This window comes from Bubalus kerabau, chromosome 4, assembly GCF_029407905.1.
Source record: "Bubalus kerabau isolate K-KA32 ecotype Philippines breed swamp buffalo chromosome 4, PCC_UOA_SB_1v2, whole genome shotgun sequence".
Lineage (NCBI taxonomy): Eukaryota > Metazoa > Chordata > Mammalia > Artiodactyla > Bovidae > Bubalus > Bubalus kerabau.
In genome coordinates, this window is record NC_073627.1 from 171,417,303 (window position 1) to 171,434,302 (window position 17,000).

Sequence of the window (17,000 nt, forward strand, 5' to 3'; positions counted from 1 at the left end):
AACTGAAGCGACTTAGCAGCAGTACTTCCAAGCCCCTTCCCTAGCTCTGATTTGTCTTCTATAGTCCACTACTAGTCCGGTATATTTTAGTACTAATCCAGTACCTTTTCAATTACATTCAGGATAATTACGAACATGTATATGCGCCAATCATGTTCAAAAATAGCCCCCAATTACACTTACCTCCTAGTATTTATACCCTTTGGGTACTCCTCTCCCATACAGAATAAGGATGTCCTCTGTAACCCTCAGGGTATTACAGAAATGACACGTGACTTCTGAGGCTGAGAGACATTGTGATTTCCACCTTGCCCTTTCTTGAATGATTAGCTCAGGAAGAAACCAGATGCCTTTTCATGAAGACAGTCAAGTAGCCCTAGCACAGGTCTTTGTGGCAAGGAACTGACTTAAGCATATGAGGGGGCCACTTTGGAAGTGGACTCTAACCCCATTACAGCCTTCAGATGCTATTTTGTAAGAGAATCAGCCAAAACCTAAACCACTTCTGGATTCCTGACTCACAGTAACAGTTTGAGATAAAGAACATCTACTATTGTGTTAAGCTGTTGGGTTTTGGAGTGATCTGTTACACAGCAGTGGACAACTAATACGGTGGTCTAGCACATGACAGTCAATGGACTAAAAGTAGACTCTTCGTCATTTCACAACTACCAGCAAGGATGGTCTTACAGAACAACAACTGGCTCTGCTAGGACAGAGATTCGAATTCATATTCACCTGGTATGTCACTCCTGAGTAAGTTACTTAATCTGAGCCTCTCACTTTCAGTGTTAAAATGAAACTAACAACCTTTACTCCAAGGGTTATTATGGATAAACTGCTAAGACAGAACACAAAATGGTGGATACCAAGGACAGGGTAGAGAGAAACAGAGAGATATTGTCTAATGGATACAGAGCTTCAATTTGAGATGATGACAAGGATTTACAGATGGATACACGTGACGGTTGAACACTATGAAAGTATATAATGTGAGTGTACACTGAAACACACACTCAAAAGTGGTTAAAATGGCTATGTATTTAACCACAATTTTAAAAAGAAGATTATTATGGAGATTAAATGAGGTAATGCATGTAAGACACCAGCACAGTGCCCGATACTTGGTAGACGGTTAAAAAATACATTAACATTCTTTCTCCTACCTACATGTCCGGTGTAGCATACAACCTGAGACCAGCTCCTGGATAAATGTCCTTAAGAGGGAGCCTGCTTTAGTCTTTAAATATGTTGCCTCTCTCCCTCATTCTGTATTAATGAGGTGCTAAATTTCTAGAGGCACATAATTGAGATTTTTTTTCTAAAGCGACTCCTCTTGTTGCCTGGAAGGCATAAGGCTTGAGCCACTGCCCAATTCAGATGCAAAGTTTCTCCATGTGCCTAACTGGAGACTAGTGAGGAGCCTGGGCATTCAACAGTATTTTAAACAATTATTTTTTGTTCCCATTCAATGGCCATTCTCATTTTCAGAAATGTCCCAGAACTGTACCCTTTTCCATTCCCTTTTAACTTTTCACACACATGCTGGCATACAACTATACCCCCCAGCTTTTACCCTTTCTTTCCAAAGCTATCCTCCTCCATGTTATATAAAACTGTCATCTTTTTTGGTCAAGGATTTCACAAATTAAAACTGGGATTTCCAGTTTTACATTTCTTAGGCTTTGATGACCATACAGTCTCTATTCTAACAATTCAGCTTTGTCGTATTGGCTCAAAAGCACCCATAGCTAATACATAAATCAATAAATGTGGCTGTGTTCCCTGAAACTTTTCTCATGGAAGGTGAAATTTTATGTAATTTTCTCAAATCACGAAATATTATTCTTTTGTTTTTCCTCAACCACTGAAAATGTAAAAACTGATCTTAGCTCATGGGCCTTACAGGTGGATTTGACCCATGGGCTGTAGTCTGTCAATGTCTAAGCTAGATGATGACTGAAGAACAAGTCTGCTACAACACTGGTTACTACAGACTGGTTATAAGAACATAATTTCTAGCTTTTAGATATATATGTGGCTTGTAGGTTAAAAAAGAGAGAATTCAGTTTTACCAAATTCTTGCGTGCCTCTGACTCTTTGTAACCCCATGAGCTGTAGACCACCAGGCTTCTCTGTCCATGGCATTTTCCAGGCAGGAATCCTGGAGAAGGCTGCCATTTCCTACTCCAGGGGATCTTTCCAACCCAGGGGTTGAACTTATGTTTCCTGTGCCTCCTGCACTGGCAAGCAGATTCTTTACCACTGAGCCACCTGGGAAGCTTACCAAATTCTTAAAAACATAAATTATTTGATTTTGCTATGCTTGTTGCTGAAAGGTCTTCACTTCTACAGAAGGATGAATAAGTCTGTACCAATGGAATATCTCTGCATACATGTAATTTTGCCCTTCTAGAACTGAAAGGTAACTAGTTGCTAATTCCCTGTTTGGAAAGAAAAATTTTAAACACTGCTACCTTTACTTTTGGAGTGTAAGTTTGGATAAACTTCTTAAGACAAGATGGCAAATAAATCATCTGACAAGCAATTAGTGAATTTCTACTACTACGTTAACAATAATTTCAGTTTTTATCTCCCCAAACCATATATTCTAGATTATTTATCACTGAAATGAATAGTAACAAATTAAGATACATACGGGATGTTGGAAAGATGCAGAGTAGCTGACGGAGGAAAAATATTCTGGAAGTTTTTAGAGCCAGGTTTTTTAAAGCGATGCAAAGGACTATTGCTAAAATCCTTAGTCAGACCTTGGTCTTCTTGTCCCTCTCGAGGAAGCTGAACTGCTTGATGCTTGGACAGTGTAGCACGAAGCACTTTCCCATAAAGTCTTTGACCGCTCAGATGATTCATTGCTGGTGCATAAGAAGAAAATAAGGAAATTCTGGGTATTAAGGTAGAGTCTCTGTAAAACTATCATAATTCTTTTTATTTAGTCATTTAAAATTATATTGTCAGTTTGAGGGCTTAAATAGTTTTGAATTTAAAAACTCTTACATATGAAAATATATTAAATGAGTTGGTTTTACCATTAACGAAAAGCAATACAACAAAAAATACCTATTTTCCTAGCAGAGTGCTAAAACGTTTCAGAATGCCTGAAATATATAACATGAGCTCAGGAAATGGCTACTGAATAAATTAATCTCAAGTAAAGCTTTTTAAAACAAATATCTGACTAGTATATTTCAACAGCCACTATAATAATGAATGGTGAGATAGCAAAACGACACTTTCTTGCACTATCATTATGAACTTTTAAGCAACAGTTCTAGAAAACTTAAAAGGAAAACAAACAAGCAAACAAATGAAAGAAAACAAGTCATGTTTATTAGTTTAAAGCTAATGGAAAAATCTTAGAGTCAAAGCTCTAAACATCAATGATATGTTCAAACAGATAAATGCACTTCAAAGAGTTATAAACATTTTTACATCTTAAAATGTAAGCAGATCCAAATAATAGTGCAGATACTAACATAAAGAGGAACTCTTTCTACTTAAGCCGTAAGTTTACTTCATAGGAAAATTCACATACAAAAGGAGCATATAATATGCACATATAATAAGGACTATTATTAATCACTAGTACCTAGTTGAGCTTGATTTGCATCTGCCATCTGAACCAATGCGTTTTCTTTCTTATTAAACATTATCTTCACTCGATGTACATCACCATATACTCCTAATTAAAAAGACAAAACAGTTTTTTAGTGTTGACTGTAGTGTTCAATTAATTTTACCAATATATTTAAAGAAAGCTTTTCTCATGCTATATGCTTTCCCTGAGCAATTTCATATATATGCTCCCAAATGTGTATCTATATTTTAGATTTATTAATCCCTTCACGTGGCTGTCCCATAAATACTTCAAATTTAATATATTCCAAACCGATTCATCTCCCCTTTTCATCCCCTCCTGTGTTCACGAACTCTCTTGATAAACAGTATCATCATGCATGTATTTGCTCTGGTCAGACACCTGGGAGTCATCTTTTGACCTATTCCTTTCCCTAAGTTCTGACATCCTATCAACTACCAGTACTCATTGATTCTATGGCCTAAATACCTCTCACATTTGTCCACTTTTCCCACCCTCCCTACCATCGAAGCTATTATCACTATTTCACAACTGGACAATCACAATAGCCTCCCAAATTGATCTCATTACATCCAATTTTTCTATACTAGTGTTCCCCAAAGTGGGTCCCACATCCCAAAAAGCAGGCAAAATGATTCACTGGGGTGTGGGAGGATAATGAAAGTGAAAGTCGCTCAGTTGTGTCCGACTCTTTGTAACCCTATGGAGAATACTGGCGTGGGTAGCCTATCTCTTCTCCAGTGGATCTCCCGAACCAGGAATCAAACAAGGGTCTCTTGCATTGCAGGTGGATTCTTTATCAACTGAACTATTGGGGAAGCCCAAGAGGATACTAAACTGTTATTTATCCTGATTTGTTTATATAAACCAATATGAAAAACTACATTTTACTAATTTTCAACATATACAAGAAATTATAGGTGGAAATTTTCTACAATGTGAAGAACATTTTCTCATCTTTTTCCATTTAGTGTGCTAAAATATATTGCAGTTCATGTGGAACAGGGTATCACCAATACCATAAAAATAAGATCCTTAAACAGTAGCACCATTACCATACTGTGTAACAGGATGAGAGAACAACTATGACAATCTTCAGGGCACACAAAGGAGAACTGGTTATCTTATGGGCAAGCCCCTACGAGCAACTAAACTGAGAGATAAACAGTAGCTAAAAAAAAATATATATATATATATGTAAGTATCCCAAATTTGCTGTCCTTTTCAGAAATGACAAGTGGCTGAAATATTGTTGCTCAGTCGCTCAGTAGTGTCCAACTCTTTGCACCCCCATGGACTGCAACAAACCAGGCTTCCCTGTCCCTCTTGGCCAAAATAAATAGCCTTTAAAAAATAACATACAATTTGTATTTCAAGATGAGGGTAATTTTTTTCTCAATTAGTGAGAAATTAACTATTTTTGGAAAGAAATGTGCTCTGGCTACTAAAGAGTCATATGAAAATTAGCATGAACACATGATTTTGTTACTGATAATCATATAAATGTATCATGAATTAAAACTATTATAGAAACTGCACCTGAGTATGAAGTATCTCTGTGGGGTGACAGAGATGTTCTCAAATTGAACTCTGGTGATGGCTGCACAACTCTGTACACTGACTAAAAATCACTGAGTTGTATACCTAAGTTAGTGAATTGTATGGCTGTAAATTATATCTGAAAGACACTGTAAAAAAAAACCCTATTATCCACTTAAAAAATTTGAAACGATTTCTATTAAAAATTTTTTCAAATGAAGATTAGTGAGTTTTAGCCCCATTATTCTAATACAATAGATTTCAAAATCAACTAATTTAACAAGAGGAAACATGGAACTTTTTCCAAGTAAAATACATCAAAATTTAGTGGATTAGACCAAAAAACTAGTATCATAATTAGTACAGCAACAATGCAACACTTTCATTCATATCACATTTTTATATTTTTCAATTAAAATGTTTTCTTGGCCATGTCACGTGACTTGCGGGAGCTCAGTTACCCACCCAGAGACTGGACCCAGAACCTAGCAGTGAAGCACTGAGTCCTAACCACTGGACGGCCAGGGAATTTCCTCGTGTATCCTTATGAGGTATCTTTTTCAGTTACGACAACCATCAAGTACAAAAATAAAGTGAATTTAGAATCAGATTTTGGAATACTGATTCAAAGTGAAAAAGGTTTTTGAAAATAATGAAGCATATTAAATCTTATTTCTCACTAAATGTTAACAAGATTTTTATTTAAAAAACTTTCATTAATAAAAATCTTTAAAATATTAAACATCGCTTACTTCATGGTTCTTGTACTTCTGTTTGTAATATAAAACTATACATACAGAGTACAGTAAAAGATTGATGAAATTTATGATTAATTAATCATATATAGATTAGGAGTACATGTTAAATATTTTTTTTTTAATTGAGAGAGGTACACTATCAAAAAGTCTAGGGATTATTTTTAAAATCTGAATCTCATTATGGATTCCCATTGTTCTTAGGTTAAAAACCAAGTTCCTTAATATAGTTTACAAAGCTCTTAATGGCCTTGCCCCCTATTCGTCTGTCCAGCTTCCACAAGTCTCTCCCTTATACTCTCCACTGAGTTTCCTTATTTCCATGTTGCAAGAGCTCTGTCTCTCACTGCCAGTATCTGTGAATGGACATTTGCCCTCCCTTTCTGCCTGGCTGACGTAACACTGCTTCACTTCTCACAAGTCAGCTTAACTATCATTTCTCTGTACATCACCTTTGATTCCCTCAGCAAGGTTAGGTCTTCCAGCTGTATGTTCTTATTACAATCTCTATTTCCCTTTTTATAAAACATTGTTCTATCTATAACCACTTAACAAATGTTCCTTGTTATTCTATCCTCACTCTAATTGGCACACAGCAGTAGTAAGTATTACTGAATGATGCAATGGGCTCAATTCACATCATAGCCAACTTAAAAAAAAAAAAACTAAAAACAGCAAAGCAAAAGAAATTACTTACCAAATAGTATAAAAAGTCCATGTGGTGTGATAAGCTGTTTGAAAAGGAGAACACAAAATATAAGGGTCTCATTTAACTAAAAATTTTTTAAAAGTTTACTTGTAAAAACAAGAGTTGACTGTGTTTAAAGTGTTGCTTTTTTACATGCTTCTTTATATATATTAGTGATGAACTTGAATTCAAATTCTTAAACATTTCCATTTGAATTCAACTCAAAGTCAGAAGGTACAGTATTTCCTCCTGAAAGACTTTTTACATATGATACTTTCCAACTTACATCAGGATTAAGATTGGTGACAAGCAGAACGGAATTTCCTGGCATACCACCAGTCCCAGGAATGGCCATCCTTCCAGTGACAGCGGAGGAGGTGATTGCGAGGGGACCGAGCGCTCCGGGACCTAGTCCAGCTGGGACTGACAGACCTTTATGAAACAGCAGAAGCATTTTGCATTCTAGTTATCTGGAGAATTATAACACTTGATGCGACTTAAGAAAACAAATGAATGCAAAAGCAAAAATAGAGAAGAAAATGCTTCAAAGCTACCATAAGGATAACAAAGGTCAATCCAGACTCTGGAGGTAGAGTTTCTCATTTGTTGACATTATCATACTTAATACTCTATTATTTATATAACACTTTGCAGACCAACCAAATTCACCAGTCTTAAAGCCATGAGGTTTTTTAAAAGGGTCTATAACTACCAGTACTTCTGCTATTTCTTGAAATAGATATATTCCAATACATTTCTCTAAAGCAGATGAATTTTCATATTGACTTCTACCATTAAATCATATATATATGTGTGTGTGTGTGTATATATATATATATATACACACACATTCTAAAAGCCCTTCAGCAGAAGTCACATATATGCAAGCTAGGTAGTAATGCATGTTCTAAAACTGGACTGTGGTAATGACTGTACATCTCTGTAAATTTATTAAAAAATCACTGGGTTGTACATCTACAACAGGTAAACTGTATACATATATTCTGCATGGGGAAAAAAATTTTGTAACCTTGTAAAACATTATTACCATCAACAACAAATTTATGGAATTCAATATTCTTTTGGAGCAAGAATTTTCAGAGCTCTCTATTCCCTTAGATATTGCAGAAGCTACTGAAAGCCCTATAATACTGGAATATTGACATTACATACAATACATAAAACACTACACTTCCTATTAAGGTCCAACCATTTGTATTCTCAGCTTAAAAACTATATAAAATAAAATTCCAAGCTGATGTAAAATGAGCCAATTCTTTAAGGTATTGATTCTTTAAGTTCAAAATTCCTTATAAAAGAGTCTGGCCACTTCATCACAAATCATGTGTGTGCATATACCTCCTATTATACCTGGAAAGCCTTATCAACTCAGGAGCCCTCTTTATGCAGTTTTTTCCTCTTTTTTACCATCTACTACGGTGTCTTATAGATACAGCATGTCAAAAAAATATCTAAAATGAAGGAAACCATATATCACTACCTCCAATAACTCTTGGGATCTTCAAATACATAAACACAATGTATAATGCCTTCATTTTAATGAGATAGATAAGATCACTCACTAATTAAACATATGTTAAAATGTCTTAAAACCACCAAATATCCTAAAACTTAAATAAATCTCAACCTTTTAAATCACTTTCTTTTTAGTTAACTTCATCCTCTCTCCTGAAGAGAAGAGTTACAATTCCCAGACTTAGAAAGGGAGGATACTAAGATCACTGTCAGAAAGTAGCTATGCTGCAGTTTAAAATAGTTATATTCACAGATCAGCTGGAAGCTATAAAGGTAATATGTAGACTAGACTTAACATTGCATCACTCTTCCAATCATCAACCTCAATTATTTTCTTTAAGCACAAAACCATAAAGTATTTTTTCTTCTTATTATCAAATTTATTTTGTTTATTATTTGGAAGAGTCAGAGTCATTATCAAAGTATTAACTGATTGTTCTCTCTCTTATTTTCATTAGCTAAAGAAAAAAATGTGTATACATGTATTTTTTTTCTGAAATAAAACAGCATGCATATCCTCTATAGTAATCTTCCAAACCCATTAATTTTTTTTTAAAAAAGTACTTACAGATAAAATAGTTAATGTTTATTAATTCAAATGTTTGCTGTCTGCATAATAAGTACTGAATGCCATTAAAGGCAGTAAGGACACAAAGATAAGTAAGACAGAAGTCTGTTTAACATGTAATTGAGCTGCTTATCAGCAAGCAGCTCATCTATTTTATATAATAACCAAAGAGATAAACCTAAGGTTATTTAATATAGTCAACCTATAGTTATCTGTGCCAATGGCAAGTATAAATGATGCAGAACAGATAATAGAATTTTAGTGTTGAGAATGAAACCAGAGAGAATTATTTATAAACACAAGGAAGCTGTACAACCGTCTATTGTCCATGAGCTACTTCCATGCTTGATATACGTAATGCTTTTTTGGTAAATCCTTCAAACATGGTCATATCTTTCATTTTGATAAGTTCTAGAATATATAAATCATCATTAAGAAATCATTTCAACTTCATCTTTAAAAGAGTCACCTGTAGCTTGAGGAAATCCAATAGCGGGGGCAAATCCAGCAGCCCCTGCATATGGTGAGGAAATGATTCCTGGTGCACCTAATGGGGAAGAGAAGCTGAAATAAATACACTACCTTCTATAAAGATGGTTATCAACACAATAAAATGGCCATATGAGGGTATACTGTTGACAAAGAGATTCTATCATGGAGTAAAGATTTGTCCAACAGATGATCCTTGCTGTGTTGTATAAGAGCCTCTGCCACTTCCAGAGGCTAATCCCTTTCAACTGGGTTCAAGGCTCAAGACTACAGCTAGAATGTTATTAGTATTTCATTGTGAGTTATTAGTTTGCTACTTAGTTTTAGTTTATCTGGTTTTGTTATTTAGGTTGATATTCCTGCCCTTATTTAGAGCACTGTTTCTATGTAAAAATCATCAAATATTCACTAAACTATACTGTACTGCTGGGGTACTGTGCTGATAAAAAGAAATATGAAATAAAAATCCTTGCCTTTGAGAGGCTTTACAAACTAAAATTATGAATTATAGAAGATTCACATGCTGAGGATCTAGAGGTTTAAATACAAATATACTGCAAGTGGTCTAAGAAGAAGGGATTGCAAAGACTCTCTGGGACTGTTGGAAGGCTTCTCAGCAAGTAAAACTTGAGCTGGACATTAAGTGAAAAGCAGTGCTTAGCGTGTACCAGATGCCAAACACAGGCTGATACTCCTTCTCCATTTAGAAGCCTGGCGACTGTGCACCATCAACAAATACAGGAGTTAGCTCTAAATGGTGGAATCATTATTACTAAGAAAACAATTTGATTTAGGACAAATTAAGGTCGAGGTGATACTAAGACATTCATATGGCAATGCCACAAGTGGAAATGAGGGGGTAAACTCGGAATTTCTAACTATTACAAGATACAGATTTGTAAATCATCTATATAGAAATAAATGTAAAAGCCATATGAAGAAGAACTCCACTAAAAATTTAGGGCACGAGACAAGAAATGAAGGAAGCTAAAAAGAGAGCCTGGGAGTATCAGGACACTTAAGTGGAAGACGAGCATTCTAAGGAAAAGAGACAGAGAACAGCCTCAGAAAACAAAACAATGAATCACAGGCCCTCAGGATCCAGAGACGGAATTTCAGGGAGAGGGTTCAGTGAAAGTCAGGGAGAGTGAGAAACATAAACGGGAAGCAATAGTTTAGAGCAATAGTGAGAAGCTAGACTGTACGAGTCAAAGGGAGGGATTTGGTGTTTTTTTTTAATGATAGGGTGATATGCATATTTATAGGAAGTATGTAGGCTGAATTTTCCAGAGAAGTTAAAAGATCACGTAAGTTTATTCTCTTCATTAAAGAGAATTATTTAACAGAATTTGTTAAATATGTGCTAAGACTTTATTAAAATAATTCAAGAAAACATAGTCATAAAGAGACTTCAGGGACAGAGCTAGCAGAGAGAACTGACAATAAATGAACACACAAAAATGAGAACAGACAGAGTGATGAAATAAGAGAAATATCACTGAAAGCACATTAGGAGGCAAGCACCCCTCTGGCGCTAAGGAAGCACTGAGTAACACATACAAGAATCTCTGCCTTTGCTAAACTTATATTGGAGTAGGCTGAAGCTCATAGGTAACATGATTCATTTTCAGAACAAATAACTATTTTAAGGCATAGAGGGAGACTTACCAGAGACACTTCAATATGGCTATGAGTTATTATGAAAATTTACACTGGGAAGTTAAACGAAAGAAGAAATATGGTTGTCAAGTATTCACTTGACCCTTCCATCTAACTCTGGCTAGTTATGTGACCTGCAGTGTCTCCTGCAGAACATACATCCGTAGGCAAGACCACTGCACTCACATGATAGGACCCCACAGACAGGCATGACATAGACTGCTATACAGACGCGTTAAGAAGCATTATGGGTTTACACCAGTTCTCTGACTTCTTTCATCCTCTGCCATGAGAATGCCACGTCTCAAATGGAGTGACACCTTCAGCTTGGACCCTCGATCAAAAAGACATGTGAGGGAAGTTTGCAAAAGTTGATTCACAGTTGTTTAAGTGTCAGTTATGTGAGAGGAATAAACGTTAATTACTGTAAATCACAGATTTGTCAGAAAGGGAAGGGAGGTACTTTTAAAACAAAACAAGTCTAATACAAGTGGTTATGGGGGGGGCGGTATGAGGCAGAAGATATGCAGTAGGTTTGAGAGAAATGAGGAACATTTTTGATATTAACTCTCATTGAACATTAAACAGCAATAAATGAAAGAACTGGCAAACTGTTCCAGGGCCAAATTTTAAATAACTGTTTCCAAGTACAAGAACATTTGTTAATATTTGACAAAAGAAACATTTGTAAAGTTTCCATAAATCTACATTCCTCAAGTAAGCAGGAACAGAAACATTTTAGCAAATTAACCTGTTAGACATTGGTTTACACAAACTTTAAAGGAAAAGGTTTAAGATTTGAATAGCTAAATCACAGGTATTTTACATTTGGAAAATGTATTACCAATAGCAATTAAGGGAATACAAATAGATAACATTTTTATCTATGTAATCAGTTTATCAATGTTTCAGTGTTTCTCAGTGCTATTATTTATGGTAGCAAACTCTAAAGAAACAAGCTTAATGTCTAAATTGGAGAATTATTATATAAATTATGAGTCACCAGACACAATACAGAGACATTTAAAACATTACAAACAATATATATTATGGAAAAGAGGTCCAATTATTGTTTTTTAAAAATGTGGATATAGTAGCAGACTAAATAATAAAGACCAACCTTGTGGCAGATATGTCCAATGAACAGTAAAAAGATCTTTAAAAAAATAAAACAAAAAACCTAACAGCCAATAAGATGATTAAGAGTAACCTGGCTAAAAACCTGTCTCTATCAAACAGCTTTGGTTTTATCATCCTCACGCTTAATGGACAAGATGCAAATCCCAAGGTTAGCCCAAGAGGAAGGAAGTCAACAGGAGACGTCCATGACATTAATGCAACAGTATAAACCTAAAATAACCCATTCCATTACCTACTCCCCCTGCCTTCAGAAGACTACAAGGAAAGCTGACTTTGTGTCTAACAGAGAAGAGACAAAATAAGTTCTGAAAAGGTCTAACCAAAAGTAGCTCTCATGCAAATTTGCAGCCTAAATTCACATTTCTTAGGAATTCAAGGGAAAAATTAACAAAATTATGGATTTAGATTGAAATGGTCCCAGACACAGATCCTTTTATGTTGCAAACAAGTAAATTCTTTCTGGAAGAACATACCATCTTGAGACTAAGAAGTCTCAGAAGTTATTTCCCAAGTAAGTGAATAACTCAAAAAGAAGAAAGTAGAAAAAGAAATATTTAACTGCAGAAAAACAACTGCAAAGACTTCAGACATTGGAATTATCAGATGAGGATTCTAAATAGTATGTTTGGAAAAATAAAAGCTATGCTGAAAAGTATCTACAAGGCAGATGATACTTAAAAAAAGAATAAAATTTCTAGAAATAAAAAGCACAATTACTGAAATTTAAAATTATCAGACAAGTTTAACAACATATTAGACAAAGGTGAAGAGATCATTAATAAAATAAAAGGCCTTAAGGAATTATTCAGGATGCAGAGATAAAGGAAAAAACAGGACAGAAAGTTTAAGATACTCAGAACAGAGTAAGAGAATTTAACAGGTCTAGTCAAAATTCCAAAAACTAAGAAAAGAAACAGTGTGAAGATGGCATATGTGGAAAGATCACTTCTAGGACCAGTAAAAGACAACAATCCACCAAATTAAGACACTTCTAAAGGGTATGTAATAATATATTATAGTAATTTTAATTTCCATTTTGCTGATGACTAGGGATGCTGAGCATCTTTTCATGTGTTTATTGCCACTCATATACCATCTTTTGTAAAATATTTTTTCAAATCTTTTGCCCATTTTTAATGATTTGTTTTCTTATTATTGAGCTGGGAATTCCCTGTATATCTTGATGTAACTACTTTGTTTTCTTCAAGTCTATAAGCTTGCCTTATAGACTTATTTATTGGTTTTGTTTTGGCCATGTCACACTGCATAGCATGTGGGATTCCAATTCCCTGACCAGGGATTAAACTCGTGTCCCCTGCAGTGGAAGCACACTGAGCCTTAGCTGCTAGACTGCCAGGGAAGTCCCTCTTCCTATGTTTTATTCTAGGAGTTTTTTAGGTTTAAGTTTACAGACAGGTTTAAGATCCATTTCAAGTCAATCTGTCAGTATGGTGTGAGATACTAATCAAAATTTATTTTTTCCAATATGGATATCCACCTGTCCAAAAACTACTTGTTGGAAGATTCTCCTTTATTGAATTTTTACACTGGCAATTTTGCTCAAAATCAACTCATCCTATATATGTGGGTGAATTTTAGACTCTATATGCTTCCCTACTGATTTATATATCTATTTTTTCAACACTGTCAAAGTCGTTTGATTACTGCACTTTATGTTAAGTCTTGCATTTATTTCCTTTCACTCTTCTAGATACTTTTCCATTTCTACATAAATTTTAGAAGTTCAATGCATCTTATTAAAGAGAAAAAAATCAGAATATTTAGAGAAAGGAGTTAATAAAAGTTGAGTATGAAATCAAGAAACAACACCACTGCATTTGTATATTAGCACCACTATGAAAAGCAAATGATGGCTAAAATTCACCCTGCATCATTCTAAGCTCTTATGTACATTAGCACATGTAATATTCATCACAACTCTTACCAGTTAAGTATTATTATGTTCATCTCACATATAAAAAGACAAAAGTACAGAGCAGTTAAGCAATTTGCCCAAAATTACACAGATCAAAAAGACTGGTTGAGAATTAGAATCTAAAAAGTGTAGCTCTTAGGAATAACTCTTAACAAACATATGTAAACATACTTTCACAGGGAAAAGTCGTCAAACTTTACCCAAAGACATTAAAGAATATACAAATGGAGAGGTGCACAATGTTCAAAATCTGGAAGACTCTATTGTAAAGACGTCAGTTGTCTTCTAAGTGATTTATAAAGTCAATATAATCTAATCAAAACCCTAAGAGTGCTTTTTTCCCCCTTTGAGGACTTGCAAAGCTGATTCTAAAATTTCTTAGTGTAAATGGTCAAGAACTGCCAAGATCCTCTTGAAGAATAAGAGACTTAACTCTGTCAGACACTGAGACTTGTGGTAATGACAAAAATAATAAATAGACCATTGGAGCAATGCCCAGAAAACTACTTATGCAAATAAAATATTAGCCTCCAGTTAATGGTATGTGTTAACAATTCTGAAACTTTTTGTGTATTATAGGATTGAGCAAATGGGTAAATATGTTGAAGCTAATGGAAAACTAGATTTCTCATTCCTGAAGAAAGGAATCACAATATGAAAAAAGGGTGCTCAATTAGAATCGGAAGTACCAGTTAAATTGGAAGTATCAGTGCTCAATTAGAATTGGAAGTATCAGTGTTTTTTAAAAAAACACACACAGAGAAATATATTTATGAAGTACACATACACATCCACTTGAAGTTTCTAGAAGCAATGATACTGTATTATCAATGAGCATATATATACAGTGCCTTAATACTGATTTCCAAACACTATTTTCCACTAAAAGGAACCAGGGCTCATTGGAGAAATGGCTGACTGCAGTGCTAAGGCAGGGAAAGTAAAGAAGATTTGACACATCTTCTGCCAGAAAGTAATGAAGTGTGCATACAATGATGAGGACATATCAAAAGGCCACAGAAACTTGTATGAAAGGGCTCCCACTGGCCAAATCTGGGACAGTTTGAACATAAAATGAAAAACGATAATATGAAATTACTGCCCATATAATAAGAATTTACAAGTCCATATTAATGTGAAAAAATAAATAGAATGAATAGTAAATAAGTCATACAGAGCTAATGCACAGTATAATGAATATAGACAGTAATAGTAAAATTATGCAATGGGATAAGTATCACTTATACCAGCAATCATACTACACTATGTAAATACAAAGTAGCACATTATAAAACTTACATTCACATAAATGTAGTAAAAATGAATGAATGAATGGAGTGGTAAAAAAGTGTCCTTTATAATAAGATCCCAGCTACTAAATCAGGAGGAAAGATGAAATTAGCAAATCACCAATACAGCAACAACCATCACGGTGACAACTATTTTAGGCAACAGATATTAAAGCTGAAGTGTGAAGGACTTCCCTGGAGGTCCAGTGGTTAAGACTTCATCTCCCAATGCAAGCAATCCAAGTTCAGTCCCTGATTGGGGAGCTAAGAACCCACATGCCGCGTGTCCAAAAATCCAAAGCATAAAACGGAATCAATATTGTAACAATCAATAAAAACTTTAAAAATGGATCACATCAAATAAAAATCTTAAAAAAAAACAAAACAAACAACTAAAGGGTGAAAAGTGGTAAGAAACAGGCTGTTTATATAGTCTCAACATATCCTCCCTACAAAAAAGTGTTTTTAATTATAAAGAGAAAAAAAGTAAGACAACTGGAAGAAACCACCTTAAGTGATCAAAGTTAACATCACCACGAACAGGATAAACTGGCAGCAATCCTGATGTAATGAAACGAGAAAGACACAATATTATTTCAGCCAAAAACCCAGACACACATATTGGGATACATTCTATTAAATACTCAACCCTGAACTCTTCAAAAACTTAAAGGTCATAAAAGACCAAGAATGAGGAAATGTTCCAAATTAAAGGCCTCCACAAGACATGACAAATAAATTAACCTGATACTGGTTTGGATCCCTACTAGAAAAACATTTTCTCATAAAGAACATTATTTTCACAACTGGCAAAATTTTTAAAAGATCTATGCATTAGATAAGGATCATATGAATGTTAATTTTCTGATTTTGTTATTTACATAAGAATGTCCTTGTTCTTAGACAATTCACAATGAGTATTTAGAAGGGACATCATGCCTGCAACTTATTATTTTCTTTTTATTGCAACTTATTTTCCAATGACTCAGAGGAAGAAAAAAATACCACACATACACACACACAAAGAGAGATGATAAAGTAAATGTGGTGTGATGTTAATAATCAGAGAATCTGAAGGATGCAGGAGATTCTTTCAACTATTTCTGTAACTTGAAATACTGCAATAAAAAGTCACTAAAATACTACACACTTTAAAATTTCTAAGTGTTTATATTTATAATGTCAAAGTAATACAGGATTTTTTAAAACATGACACAAAAACACAAACATAAAGGGTATGGCAAGTAAATTTGGCCATATAAAAATACCATGAAGAGAATGAACCAATAAGCCAAAACTGATAGAAACTATTTGCAACACATAAAACCAACAAAAAGACTAGTGTCTAGGATATTAAAGAATTCCTACAAATAAACAAGAAATGACAAGAAACTAAATATAAAAACAGGCAAAAGAATTGACAGAAAATTCATAAAGAAGAATGGCCAACAAACATAAGTTTAACCTCATTGATAATTAGGAAAATTTCAAAGCAGCACTGTTCATAATGGCCTCAAACTAAAATAACCCAAATGTCTATCAATAGTAGCATAGATAAACCAACTATAATATATTCATACAGTGGAAATCTATACACTTGACAGTGTTGAAAATGGATAAGCAAGAGCCATATATGTGAACATAGATGAATCAAAAAGGAAAACAGTGTGATTCCATTTAAATAAACTTCTAAGTATAGGAGAAAAATCTCTAGCACTTAGGGCTGCATAATGAGTAGTAAAAAAAACAAAACCAAACCACAGGAGAAAAGCAAAAAAGCAA

The 17,000-nt window shown here is 34.4% G+C and overlaps 1 protein-coding gene across 5 annotated transcripts in view; it reads right to left on the reverse strand.

The window, feature by feature from the left end:
• PTBP3 (polypyrimidine tract binding protein 3) overlaps positions 1 to 17,000 on the reverse strand; it is a 91,000-nt gene that overhangs the window by 6,256 nt on the left and 67,744 nt on the right. For all 5 annotated transcript variants that reach the window (XM_055579323.1, XM_055579324.1, XM_055579322.1 and 2 more), the window contains 5 exons: positions 9,175 to 9,252; positions 6,888 to 7,033; positions 6,611 to 6,644; positions 3,611 to 3,703; positions 2,660 to 2,876 (listed from right to left, as the gene is read on the reverse strand). In XM_055579323.1, coding sequence (XP_055435298.1) covers positions 2,660 to 2,876; positions 3,611 to 3,703; positions 6,611 to 6,644; positions 6,888 to 7,033; positions 9,175 to 9,252 — 568 coding nt within the window. The remainder of the gene's footprint in view (positions 1 to 2,659; positions 2,877 to 3,610; positions 3,704 to 6,610; positions 6,645 to 6,887; positions 7,034 to 9,174; positions 9,253 to 17,000) is intronic.